The sequence below is a fragment of the Empidonax traillii genome, unplaced genomic scaffold (genome assembly GCF_003031625.1).
Source record: "Empidonax traillii isolate 1590-97213 ecotype Southwest subspecies unplaced genomic scaffold, ASM303162v1 scaffold56:size2478089, whole genome shotgun sequence".
NCBI classification, from domain to species: Eukaryota; Metazoa; Chordata; class Aves; order Passeriformes; family Tyrannidae; genus Empidonax; species Empidonax traillii.
Genome location: NW_020955249.1, coordinates 483,399 through 495,373, shown reverse-complemented (window position 1 = coordinate 495,373; position 11,975 = coordinate 483,399). Strand labels below are relative to the sequence as shown.

General features: G+C 37.3%; 1 protein-coding gene across 3 annotated transcripts in view; it reads left to right on the top strand.

Moving 5' to 3' along the window:
* The window catches only part of RBM25 (RNA binding motif protein 25), a 37,197-nt gene that overhangs the window by 5,069 nt on the left and 20,153 nt on the right, over nucleotides 1-11,975 (top strand). For all 3 annotated transcript variants that reach the window (XM_027879636.1, XM_027879635.1, XM_027879637.1), the window contains exons 2-5: nucleotides 5,899-6,019; nucleotides 9,744-9,793; nucleotides 11,191-11,361; nucleotides 11,659-11,716. In XM_027879636.1, coding sequence (XP_027735437.1) covers nucleotides 5,914-6,019; nucleotides 9,744-9,793; nucleotides 11,191-11,361; nucleotides 11,659-11,716 — 385 coding nt within the window. In that variant the 5' untranslated portion in view covers nucleotides 5,899-5,913. The remainder of the gene's footprint in view (nucleotides 1-5,898; nucleotides 6,020-9,743; nucleotides 9,794-11,190; nucleotides 11,362-11,658; nucleotides 11,717-11,975) is intronic.

Genomic DNA, 11,975 nt, shown 5'->3' with positions numbered 1-11,975 from the left:
GGGGGCTTTATATGGGTGCAGAGGCACAGAACTAGGACCTAAATCAAATATCTTAAAGTACTGATGACATACTTAATGGATCCCTAAGTAAAGGGGTTTTGGACTGAGCTTTTGGTTTGGGTAAACGTGTTGCTTCTTGTGTTGCTTCGTAACAGTTTGGGATGCACTATCCCGTGGCAGTTTTTGAATACTTTCTAGATCACCTCTAAAAAACGAGCTTTAGAAAATACTAGGGTTTTCTTTCAGAAATACACATACTTAGGAAATCTGTAATATGTTTTATCTTTCCCTGTGTCTGTTGTGTTTAACATTTAATCCTTGCTTAACCTGCAGGCAATTCTGGAGAAAACTGTAGGGTCTGAGAAAGTGGTTATTTTCCCTGAGAAAACCAGTTAGCTTGAAATAGATGATTTTTCTTTTAGGGAGCTTTTTTTTTGGTGACAAGCAGTAACATAAACAACATCTTCATTGAGTGACAAACTAGGAGACTATTTATTTTTAAATTGCTTAAATATCTGCACATCACATAGAGTCTGATGCAGAAGTCTGTTTGATAGTACTGACTTTAACAGATTGGTTTATTGCATATGGTTTTGCCAGTTGCTCCTGAAAATGCTTTTGTTGCTCAGCTGCACTTTTCATGACACAAAGCGGGTAAAATACTTGGTCATACATTAGAGGAAGTGATTATTCACTCTGTTGCTGTTTGGGTATTGACATTAGATTCAAATGTGAAAACATTGTACAATTCTCAATAGGAATTACTCTAATTCTTAAAAAGCATTAAAAGCATTTTTATGTGTGAAAGCCTTTCTGTAGGGACATTTCAATGAAACATAGTAATATGGACATACCAATCAAATGTATTGGGGTAACAGCTCTTTAATTCTACGGTGTTACTAAATAGGGTAATGTTACACGATTACTGTAGATGTGAATTTTGGCGGGCGCTCTTGGAACAATCTAAATGTTAATAGCTTAATCAAAACCGGACTGTAGTTCATTTAAAAAAAAAAAAAAACAACAAAAAAAAACAACAAAAAAACTATAACATTTCAAGAGAGTTTTGCACTTATTGCTCCCGTATTTGTGGGGCCATCCTGCACAGGTGTTTTGTGCAACTTCTTCTTGACTAAGTGCACAGATTCTGATTATGCAGAAGAATTGTTTTGTGAAGTAAAATCAGATAAAGTGAAGTCAGACTAAATCAGCCATACTGTCACTGCTCTTATAATACTTCATTATGTCGTCTTAAAACACATGTTTATACATTAAGACTTGAGGGTTTTTACAGTTAATTTTAACTTTGTTTAGCATAACAGCAGTAACTGTTGTAACTGTGTGTTTCAGGGGGAATTAACTGTTTTGAAAATGGTGAAGATGTTTTGCAAGTTTTTAAGTAAGAATATCCTTAGGATATTAATCCTGTGGTGCTGGTAGAATTATGCTGCCCTGAGATAGAATTGTCAGTTTAAAATACATTAGTTATTAGCGATTTTTATTAAATTTACATTCTGTTTATGACATATCTCTTCACCCATTTTCTTAAAAAAGTAAAGTCAATCAATAAAACAGAAGGCTTTAAGAATATTATGGTTTAAAAAAAATTACTACATTAACAGTGTAGCCAGACCATTACAATCTCAGTCCCCTTTTTTGGGGACTTTTGGGAGTCAGAGGTGATAAAGAAGAGCAGGGCAGCAATGTCTGAATGATGGTGACCCTTGTTTCATAGTAATTGTGAGTTCTGTGTGGTCTCAGTTGAATCCAGCACTCAGGCCAGCCCTATGCACTTGCTTTGCTGTGCATCAGAGCCGGTGTGCTCCTAGTGGACAGAACTCTGTCCCAACAGGGATTGCACCAAGACAGAATTAACAAGTCCCAGTGGATTTTACCACACCTTAGAACCACGTGGATAGCCCTGTACTCTCTTCAAGCTTCAGAAGATTGGTGCAGCTGACTCTTCCTGGTGCTTGGTTCCACCAGGACTTATTAACTCAGAATTGCAGTGTATGAAAGCAACTGAACTCCTTCTGGGCCAAAGTTGAACCTGAAATATTATAGCTGTATTTATGTAGCACTTCTTTAGTTAGTAGCTTGGGCTGTTTCTGAGCTGGGTCTTTGCAGAGTAAGCTTACTAAAATGACCCGAGGCTTAATAAGGTTTGCACCTACTTTACTGTGTTAACTTGGATCAAGGGTGTGCTCTTGAAGGAAGTCTTGCAGCCATCATAACTTTGGGAAACTTTTATTTCACATTGGTTTGCACTACTTCAGTGGATGAGCTAGATTCCTTTTGGAGGAAAATATATTGCAAAATGCACTCTTACGTGCAAACGGGTGAACCACCCCAAAACATGTAGTGTGGACATCACTGCCTCAACTCCATTAGTTTTGTTTAACAGACTTGCTCCTGTTGCATTGGCCTGCTTGCTGGCACAGATGTAGCCTAAATTGACTGCATGCAGAGACCTGACACAAATCCATAATATTGGGGGCTAAAGATTTCATTGTTTCAGTATTTTCATTGACATTAGGCTAGTTGATCACCGCTTTTCTTTCTCTGGTATTTTTGTAACCACTGTAATATTCACTCAAATTACTCTCTTGCTTAAAGAGCTGCTAGTTAAAATGCAGCTGTCAACAATGCTGCTTACATTCAGTTTCACTTGAGATAATACTTCTGCAGGCAACAGAAGTTTTAAAAATATCTCAGGACTATTTAGTTCCCTACTTACACATTTGAATAAATGGGGGAAATTTGAAGTTCGTCATATAGAATACTGAGATGAGTGAATGTATCAGACACTGATCAGTGAACTGAGTACTGGCAGAGTAGTAGGACAGTCTGCAGAGAAGTTCGAGATACTGTTCCTGAGGTGTCTACAAGTGTATTCTACCTAGATCCAGCTTAGCATCTTCTGACTTTTTGTGCTTAACCTTCGGTTTGTACTTGTTTAGAAATTTGATATCAGAGGCCCCTCTGACTGTTGGAAGAGTGTCTACATTTCCAGTATGTTCTGTATCTCCTGACAGAAGACAATGTGCTATGCAGTTCCCTTCATTGTTGCCTCTTCCTCTCTCATCCAACTCTCTCACTTCTCCAGTGAGCAGTTTCAATCTTGATATCTATTGATCTGAGGGCTTTCATAACGGAAACAGAATTTAACTGTTCTGTCTGCTGGTTTCACATTAGTAGTTACATATAGTAGTGAGAAAGGGACCAAGGCTTTCTTTAATTCTGGTGTTGATCTTCAGTGTCCCAGGCAGTCGAGGTGCTAGGATCAGTCCATGCAAGAATTAAGTCAGTAACAGGGCAGCTTTCTACAGCTTTAAAAATAACTGTACAAATATAGGGGGCGGAGAGGAAAGAACAGAGTGCTTCAAGTGAAATGGATTGTTGAAGCCCTACAGATAATTGTGTTTCACATCACCTAACTAGAAGATTGAAAGACTAGTTTTGTTCTCTTCCTACTGCCTTGTTCCTTTTATGCAGTAAATAATAACTTTGTTGACTGCTAAATATTTGCTTTTAAAATTTAAATTAAAAAACAAAACAAAACAACCTACCAGTTTTTCCTGTGTGCATATGTAACATCCACTGAGTACAGTATGTTTCAGCATCTTTTAATTCAGGAAATTGTTTCACCTCTTAGTCCCTAGGCTTTTTTTCATTTGCTTCTCCAAAATGGTGGCTCAGATAAAGTGCAGGGACTGCACCTACAGGCAGCCTGGAAAATTACTTCCCCAATTGTTCTTTGTTTTACAGACCACTCCTTAACATCTTGTGTAACTTTGATGGTATGACACTGTTGAGCCTATTTAGAACGGTCTCAGACCAAGCAGCTTATTGTTGCACCATCTACCCTAAAACACCTTTGAATTTTGTCTGGCTGTCTATCAGCTTGCAATATATATAAGGACTGAGAGCCTTAAATATCTTAATTTTGTGCCTTTCTGTTGGCTTCTTTTTTTTTCTTTTTTTTTCTTTTTTTTTTTTTTTCATGTGAAAGTTTCAAAAAGTGATACCAAGGCAGATAAGGGAGTTCTTTTCCTTTCCATACCATCCAAGTTTCAGATTCTAGATTAATGTCAGCTAATGTGCACATAGTCTGAAGAGACAATAAATAGTTTTTATAAAAATAAAATGGCATATATCTTTGCTGCTTTTCTTTGCCTATGCAGTTTTAAAAATGCATATGGAGTATAAGAGAGACAGGAGGGTTTATGTTTCTTGTATTACATAAAATCTTCATTGAACTGTTGGAAGAATGCTTGCATTTGCTCTCTTCTTTCTTCTGCCGTCTTAGATCTTTTGTCACAGAAGTGTTCACTGTTTTGCCTGGTGAGGTGTTGATAAAAGCCCTTTGAGGCCAATTAATGAATGCCATCATGGGATGTAGTTGTAAGTGTGGTTTTGAATTAATTTTGTGACAGGGTTATATATGTGTTCTTAGATCAGAATAAATAAGTTCAGATGTTCAGAGGTGTTACCAAATACATTTGGGTTTCTTTTTTATCTTTTTCAGTCCACTAGATACATTTATCTCTCATAGTTGTTTCCAGAGTCTGGGGGAATAAAATTTTCCTGCATGATTCTCTTGTAATTTTTTAGCTCTTTCCAAGTACCTACTATTATGTAAGAGTACTGATTTTACTTCTAGTATTTAGGGCTGTCATTAATGGCTTGCTCTTGTACACGTATGGAAGGCACATCTGTCTTCTGCAAAACTTGTTTCCCATTCCTTGTGTGTTCAGTGCTGCCATTGTGTTCATGCCTTGAGGAAAGCATGTTATTATCTACAGATCTGTTGTATGTATCAGAATTTTGCTTACTGTAACTCTCTTTCTCAAGACAGCCTGCTTAGTTTTTGACTCATAGTTGCCTTGTTGGAAAGCATTTGCAGTGAAGATGCGGGACTGTAGGTTGTAAGGCAGTCTGTACAGTCCAGTGAGAAATGCAAATATTTGTGCAGACAGCTATCTGGATTCTTCTGATACTGTGTCTTTGTGATTCCTATCCACATGATCCAGTCAGTGTGTTTGCAGTTCCTCTAGTGCTTCCTCACACACACGTGGGAATGTACGTGTATGCTCGGCAGCAATAGCAGTGACTGTGAGGCCAGTCTTTTTTGAAGACTTGACTCTGTAAGGTTGCCATAATAATATTGGAAGCAAGAATGTGTGCCTCCTTAAGGGTGATCTTGAGGTTTTTGCTACTAGGTGGTGTCTATTTCAGGGTCAGTAACGTGCACATAATAATAACTATCTGAATAGCGAATGATGTTGAAATGATCTTTACTCTCCATGGTAGCATATTGACTCTTAGCTCGTGGGCTAATGTCCAAGTTGTGCTATAGAAGATTTGTGGACTGGGAAGTTAAAAATAGATCACAGGACCCTATTCCAAGCTTTTAACTCTCTCTGTGCTAGAATTTAGGGATCTCTTCAGTGTCATCGTAAATACAGTTCCCATTAATACTGAGCATTGGGGTGTCTCAGTTATCTCTCTCACCTTGTGCTACAGTCGTATTGTCTGTGATCATTTCAACAGCTCTACTTTCTTTATTGAAAATGTATTACAAGATTAATTTTGCCTTCAGATACTGCAAAAATAATTTTCTTTCAAAGAAACTGTACAAACTGTTAAGTTAACTTTATTGGTATGAGGAATCAAATACAGTTTTGTTTTACTCTTCATTCTGAAACACTTCTGTAGAAGTGCTGTCTACTGCATTTGTAGTTTAATGAACAACAGGGGAAAAAAAAGTTTGAAAATAGTTGAATGTCCTTAATAAAGATTTAAAATAGTTATGGACACTTATCATTTGCACTGCTTTTGTAATTCATGTTTGGAAACATGACCGGTGCAAGTTTCTTTTTCTGTCTTTTTTTGCAGATTGTGACTGCAAGAATGTCTTTTCCACCTCATTTGAATCGCCCTCCTATGGGAATCCCGACGCTTCCCCCTGGGATCCCACCTCCACAGTTTCCTGGCTTTCCTCCACCTGTACCTCCTGGTAAGTTTTATTAGTATATGGAAATGTTATAGAAATAAAGTTCCTGTTATTATTCTGAGTTGTTTAAAAAGGTACTGGTTCTCAATGTATTTCAAAACTCTGATTTGTGTACGTTGCAATTGAGTTTCTAGTTTGTCCACTGATCGTGTCATGTGAGCGAGCTCCTTTTGGTCTACCAAAAGTTGTTTACTTTTGACCTGAAGTGAGACCATAAGAAACAATACTGGATTTTGTCTTGCGCCTTTATCCAAGACTGAAGCTAAGTGATGATTTTTGTTAACGTTAGGTTGTTCTAAGAGCCACTGTTTTGACAGAAGACTGTGATTTTCAATTCCTTTCACACATTGTAATAGCCTTTGGGTACTCTTGGGTACACTGAGTACATGTAATGTGAAAATACAGGAGTAACTTTCAGAGAAGGTCCGACTTGTTACATTAATTTTTTTTTTTTTTTATGTCTCACTTTCTTTTATTCTGCATCTTATGTACTTTCCTCCACACATCTTACAAACTTACTGTTCTTCATTCCTTCTGGTCTTCACAAAATTATTCCCATCTTTTTGTCTTTGTTCATCTGTAAGATCAGCCTCTGTTTTTTGCATTGAGACTGTAATTTGTTGATCTGGAACCACTTTTTTTCTGTACATTGCCCATATGGATGATGGTGACTGGAGACAGGAGGCCACAGAGTGAGTGGGAGAAAGGAATGCATCAGATTTACCTCTTAAAAATTTGTCACAAGGGCTGCAGAAAATACCTTCTTAAGCTGTGTTGTGCAGGAGTGTTTTGTAGACAATAAAGGCATTCAAAACCGAAATGGCTGAACTATGAAAAGATTCTGCACATCCATTTATCAAGCTACTCTTTACTTGCATTTCTTTTTCTAAACTTTTTGCATCAGATCTATGAGCTATTAACTGTTTCTGCGAAGGCAGAGTTCTTGTACAGATAGCATCCTGCCACCAAAAATTTCAGGTTAAATTTTAAAACCATACCTCTTATCTTTACTAGCTTCAGTTTATATATACTAGTGTAAAACATCAGATACTTTATTTGTCAGAAAACTAATTTTTATTTTAAAATGCCTGATAAATTTTCTGCTCCTGAACAATTTGCTGCCTAACAGTTGTGACATAGATCTTTTTGTTTTCTTGACTTTTTATATAAGTAGTCTTTTGTTAGGATTAGGAATCTGAGTAGTGGAGAAGCCTGGTATCAGGTGAGAATAAAATTCTCCTCTGCACACTAGAAACATGATTTGTTCACCTGTGCAGACAACATATTTTGGCATATAGAGGATATGGATCTCAGTTCTTGGTGTAAGTGCATCAGTAGAGTTGAAAATGCTTCGGAGACTTTATGAAAGTCTGCTCTGAACTTATTCCATACATAAGATCACAGTTTCAGTGGCTTAGAGTATTTCACTAGGTGTTTGGTCAAAACTCCATGTTTAGCCTATAATTTTTTGAGAAGTTTCAGCTACAGTGGTTTGCTTTTATAAGAATGAAGTTAGGGAAGGTGTTTTGTTTTGCTTAAAAATACGGTTTTTAAAAACAAGAAGTTCTAGCATTTCCACATCTCAGTGTGAAAGATTTGATAAGAAGGGGATCCTCATAACTCTTTTCCTCTCTGAAGATTACGGGATACTATTAAGATGTAAAAAATTCCAGCTTGAATGTCAGAAATGCTGTAATGGGTTAGACTTGCAGTCCATAAAGGCTGATGCATTGTCTGGGCAGTGAGACTACAAGATAGTGTCTTGGGTGAGCATGTACACCTACCTACCTGCTCTCTCAGTCTGTTCCCTCATACAACTGTAGAATTAAGGATCTTAGGACATGATCTCTCATTTGTCCTTTATCTTTTTCTGGGCCTGGTGTTCATGAACAGTTTGGGATTTTTTGACCTTGCTGATATTGTCCATTTCCACTGTCACCTCTCACACCAAATTTGAGAAGTTCCCTAACTGCTGTGTAAAGTGCTACTTTCTTATTTCTGTCTTTAAACACATTATCTACTTAGTGTCCCTCTCCTGCCCCAGTTCTGATGTGGGAGTTAGGTGAATTGTGGTTTGTGGTTTTGTACACCTTAGCCATGTTCCATGCCTTGCTTCCAAACTTCCACACTTGAAGGTCTCAGAGTGTACAGTGTTTCCTACTAAAGCAGCTGCTTCACCAGCTAAGTCATGTAGTTGTTCTTCTCAGGCTGAGGCTGGGTGGTGTTCTTGTGTTGCACAGACCAGGTCTGTAGACTGTTGTCAGAGGTGTAGGTGCACCAAGCTTTTGTGTAGCAGTTAAATTATGCCTGTGGTCAGTATGTTTGGTGATGATGCCCAGTGTTTCAGTGGATTTTTTTGGCTTCTGCTGAGCATTGGGCTGATAGTTTCATAGAATTGTCAGTGGTAACACAAGTACCTTTACTGAGATGTAACTTTAAAATCATTGTGATAATCGTAGTTGTAATAGTTACAGGGCTGCACGATAAGAGTCATGTCTGGGAGCAGTTGCTACAGTCTGTGAGATGCCATGGTGCAATTAAAACTGAGAGCATGAGAGAGCAATACACTTTGGCTTCTCTGAGCGGCTTGGAGGGATAAGAGGTAGTATGACTATCACATGAAGGGACTGAGGAAGAGGATTGAGTGCTAGAGAAAATAAATTTGAAAAATAACATGAAAACAGAACAGGAGTGAATGAGGAGAAAGCTGAAGAGGGAGGAGACTTCTGTCTGAGAAGTGCTGTTTCAGGACTACACATGAGAGAAAGCAGGGGGACAAGTCCAAGAACAGTAGGTTGCAGAAGTTTAGTTAGGTTTTTATAAATATAAAAAAATTGAGAAGGAGAGGATCAAAAGGGAAGGATTGAGAGGGGGAAAAAAGATGAAAGATTTTTGTGGAATTAAAAAAAAAAAGTATCTCTACAGGCTATTTCTGTGAAGGACATGAGATTACTTCATTGTTCTTGAGTCTCAGTGCCTTTACTGGCCAAGAAGTAGTTTTGATGAAATCCATTCACTTAATATATTTAACCTCCTCTAGCAGTTGGCATGGAAAGATAAACAGCCGTTCTTACAATCAAATATTGCCTCACATAATAGTACTTAGAGCTGTCATTGAACTTGGTACTGTGAAAGAGGGTTATCACAAAGAGGTTTCATCTGTTTATATATTGTTTTAAATTAAATGTTAGAGACTGCCAGTCAAGTATTCAACAGGTAGGGAGCTTCTCAATTGAGACTTTTTTATGCTGCCTTTATTAAGCTATTCCATAAATAGTAGCATGAAGCTTGATGCCATTCTCTAGAGGACCTCATCCTTAAGCTATATGCAGAATCGATTGTGCTGTGTGAATTGTGTAAGTCAGGAATGGAATTATCATCTGTAGGACATCAGCTGCTTTTGGTCTCTATTTACGGAATTCCCTGCCTGGTTCATCAGTCCGCTACCTTCTAGAACAAAATTGTGGTTTGAATATGATCTGAAAATAGATTTGTTTGTGACAAACAAAGTTGAAATGGTATTATGAGAAAGCAACCTGGGTGCCCATGGTATGTTCGTGTACCTAGACATTGTTTGAATGCTTGAGGAATTACTGATGGTCAGTACTATGCAATTCTTATTTGACCAAAATTGCTCTCTAGTTTGAGATGTATCTGCAGTCAGTTCATTTGTATTCATTAGTAATCTCAACAAGGCAGGCTAAAATTATTGTCTTCTCTTTCTCAGGGACCCCTATGATTCCTGTACCAATGGGCATTATGGCTCCTGCTCCAACTGTAAGTATGGAGAATAAAACTTAGTAGATGTGAACAGTATTTTTGTTTTGCTCTATTTCATCAGAATATTACTATGAAAGGAAATGCTTCATTTTAAATGCAGCTATAATGCAAATTTTATGCTAATTTCTGACCTAGACAAAGTTTGAAGTAATGTCTGAAGTTAACTGCAAAGGTGAAGCGATTTTTGTTCTTGCAAGAAGGTGTACTTGTCTCAAATACATGGGTTTAGGCTTTGCCTTTGGATCATGTGTGTACATGCAGTAGAGCTAAATCAGTGAGATTCCAGGTTTCTTGCCCTTGAGTTTGTTGCCCTAAGATAGTACCCTAGGGGATCGCCTCATCCAGGTTTATAAGGCCATCATGCAGCACTGCTGAGTTGCCCAAAAGCATGTGCTTTGACAAGCTTACACATAAGCTTTCTTTCTCCATTCTTGCAGGGAAAGGAATAGTTGCATGTAATACTTATCTATGGAAGAGCATAATGAAAGGTCTCTGTCTGTCTTAGTGATTTCTAGTTAGGAGGTTTATGATTTTGGGGTGGAAAGAAGCACTCTTTAAAATGTAAAGGTTACTTCTTGGCATTAAGATGAATTACCATTTCTGCAATTTTGCAGAAGTGAAACCTCCCCAAAATACAGATTGTTTTGGGTTGGTTTTTGATAGCTTTTATTATCTCCTGCTGGAGGATATGTTCATGGTAACCAATCTATTTAAGACAAGAATACTGGAACAAATTAATTATTTAGTTTTGTGAATAAAGTAGTTTTTATTAAGTGAAGGGTATTTTGAGAAGAGAGACTCAGTGCATATGTACCATTAAATGCTAGGGGGAAGGAGAGAAGTGCAGCAAAGTGGAGCAGATGACGTGCCTATCTCTGTACAGTTATTTTACAGATGTTTGCTCCTTAACCCAAAGAGGCTTTGGGTAGTGTATTGATCAAATAAAGCAGTAGTGTTTATTCAGTGTGTGAAAGCTTGAAGATCTGTACTGTGTCCATTGAAGCCTTTGAGTCAGAACTACTTTTCTATTTGCAGCTTGCTTTTTACACTGTTAGGTAAGGTAATTCAACTTCCCAGTGACTCAAATGTTGCAAATTAGTTGTTTACATAAGAAATAATACTTAACATTACTCATCTTGAAACCTTCCAGTAGCTATTTTCAGATACACCTTTTGTTTTCTGTCTTTGCCAGAAAATGGCAATTTTCTTATGTTGTTTAAAGTGTTAAGGCCTAAACTGCTTATTGGTGTCTTACTCTGTAAGCCAAACGAAGGTTCATAGGAAAATTTAATTTTCAAATAAATGTGCACGCCCAAGTCTTTTGTCTTATGGATTTAAATAAAGAAACACAGCAATCCAATGCTTTATTTTACCACCTTTTCTCCTCTTTCTAGGTATTAGTTCCTACCACAGTGTCTATGGTTGGAAAGCATTTGGGAGTCAGAAAAGACCATCCTGGCTTAAAGAACAAAGAAAACGATGAAAACTGTGGTCCCACTACCACTGTTTTTGTAGGCAACATTTCTGAGAAGGCCTCAGACATGCTCATACGGCAGCTTCTAGCAGTAAGTACAGTGGACTGTTTGTAAGGCTGATGAATGAAGTAATGAGCCTCAAGCAGTGTGTTGTATATGTACCAAAAGCAGAGCTATTCCTGGTCATTAGAATAGCAGTCCACTAGGCTCGAGTTGAAAGTCAGTAAGCAAAGAGTACAGATTTTTTTATGCTCTAGATGTCTTTGAACGTAGACCTTGTTTATTTTTGGTAGTGTTTACCCTTTTTAATTTTGTCATATTTGTAAAAAAGCTTTTGTAATGTTTTGAATATAAAATAATATTTAATAATGTTTATCGTTAATGCAGAAATGTGGCTTGGTTTTGAGTTGGAAGAGAGTGCAAGGGGCATCTGGAAAACTTCAAGGTAACTGTTCATACTTTTCAAAATCTCTAGACAGACAGACTCTTTATTACCTGGTGGCATTTTAAATATCTTGACACATTGCTATTCTTAATAATTTTACATTTTAAGATACTGTATATGATAGATAACAACTAAATACTTTCTGTTAGTGAACTAGTATTTTCTGGAATTGGGAGAGAATGAAAAGAATAAAATTGAGAAAGATTAAGTGGGAAAATGTTGAGAGTCTAATTTTGCTCATCTTTCTGTTCTGAGACTA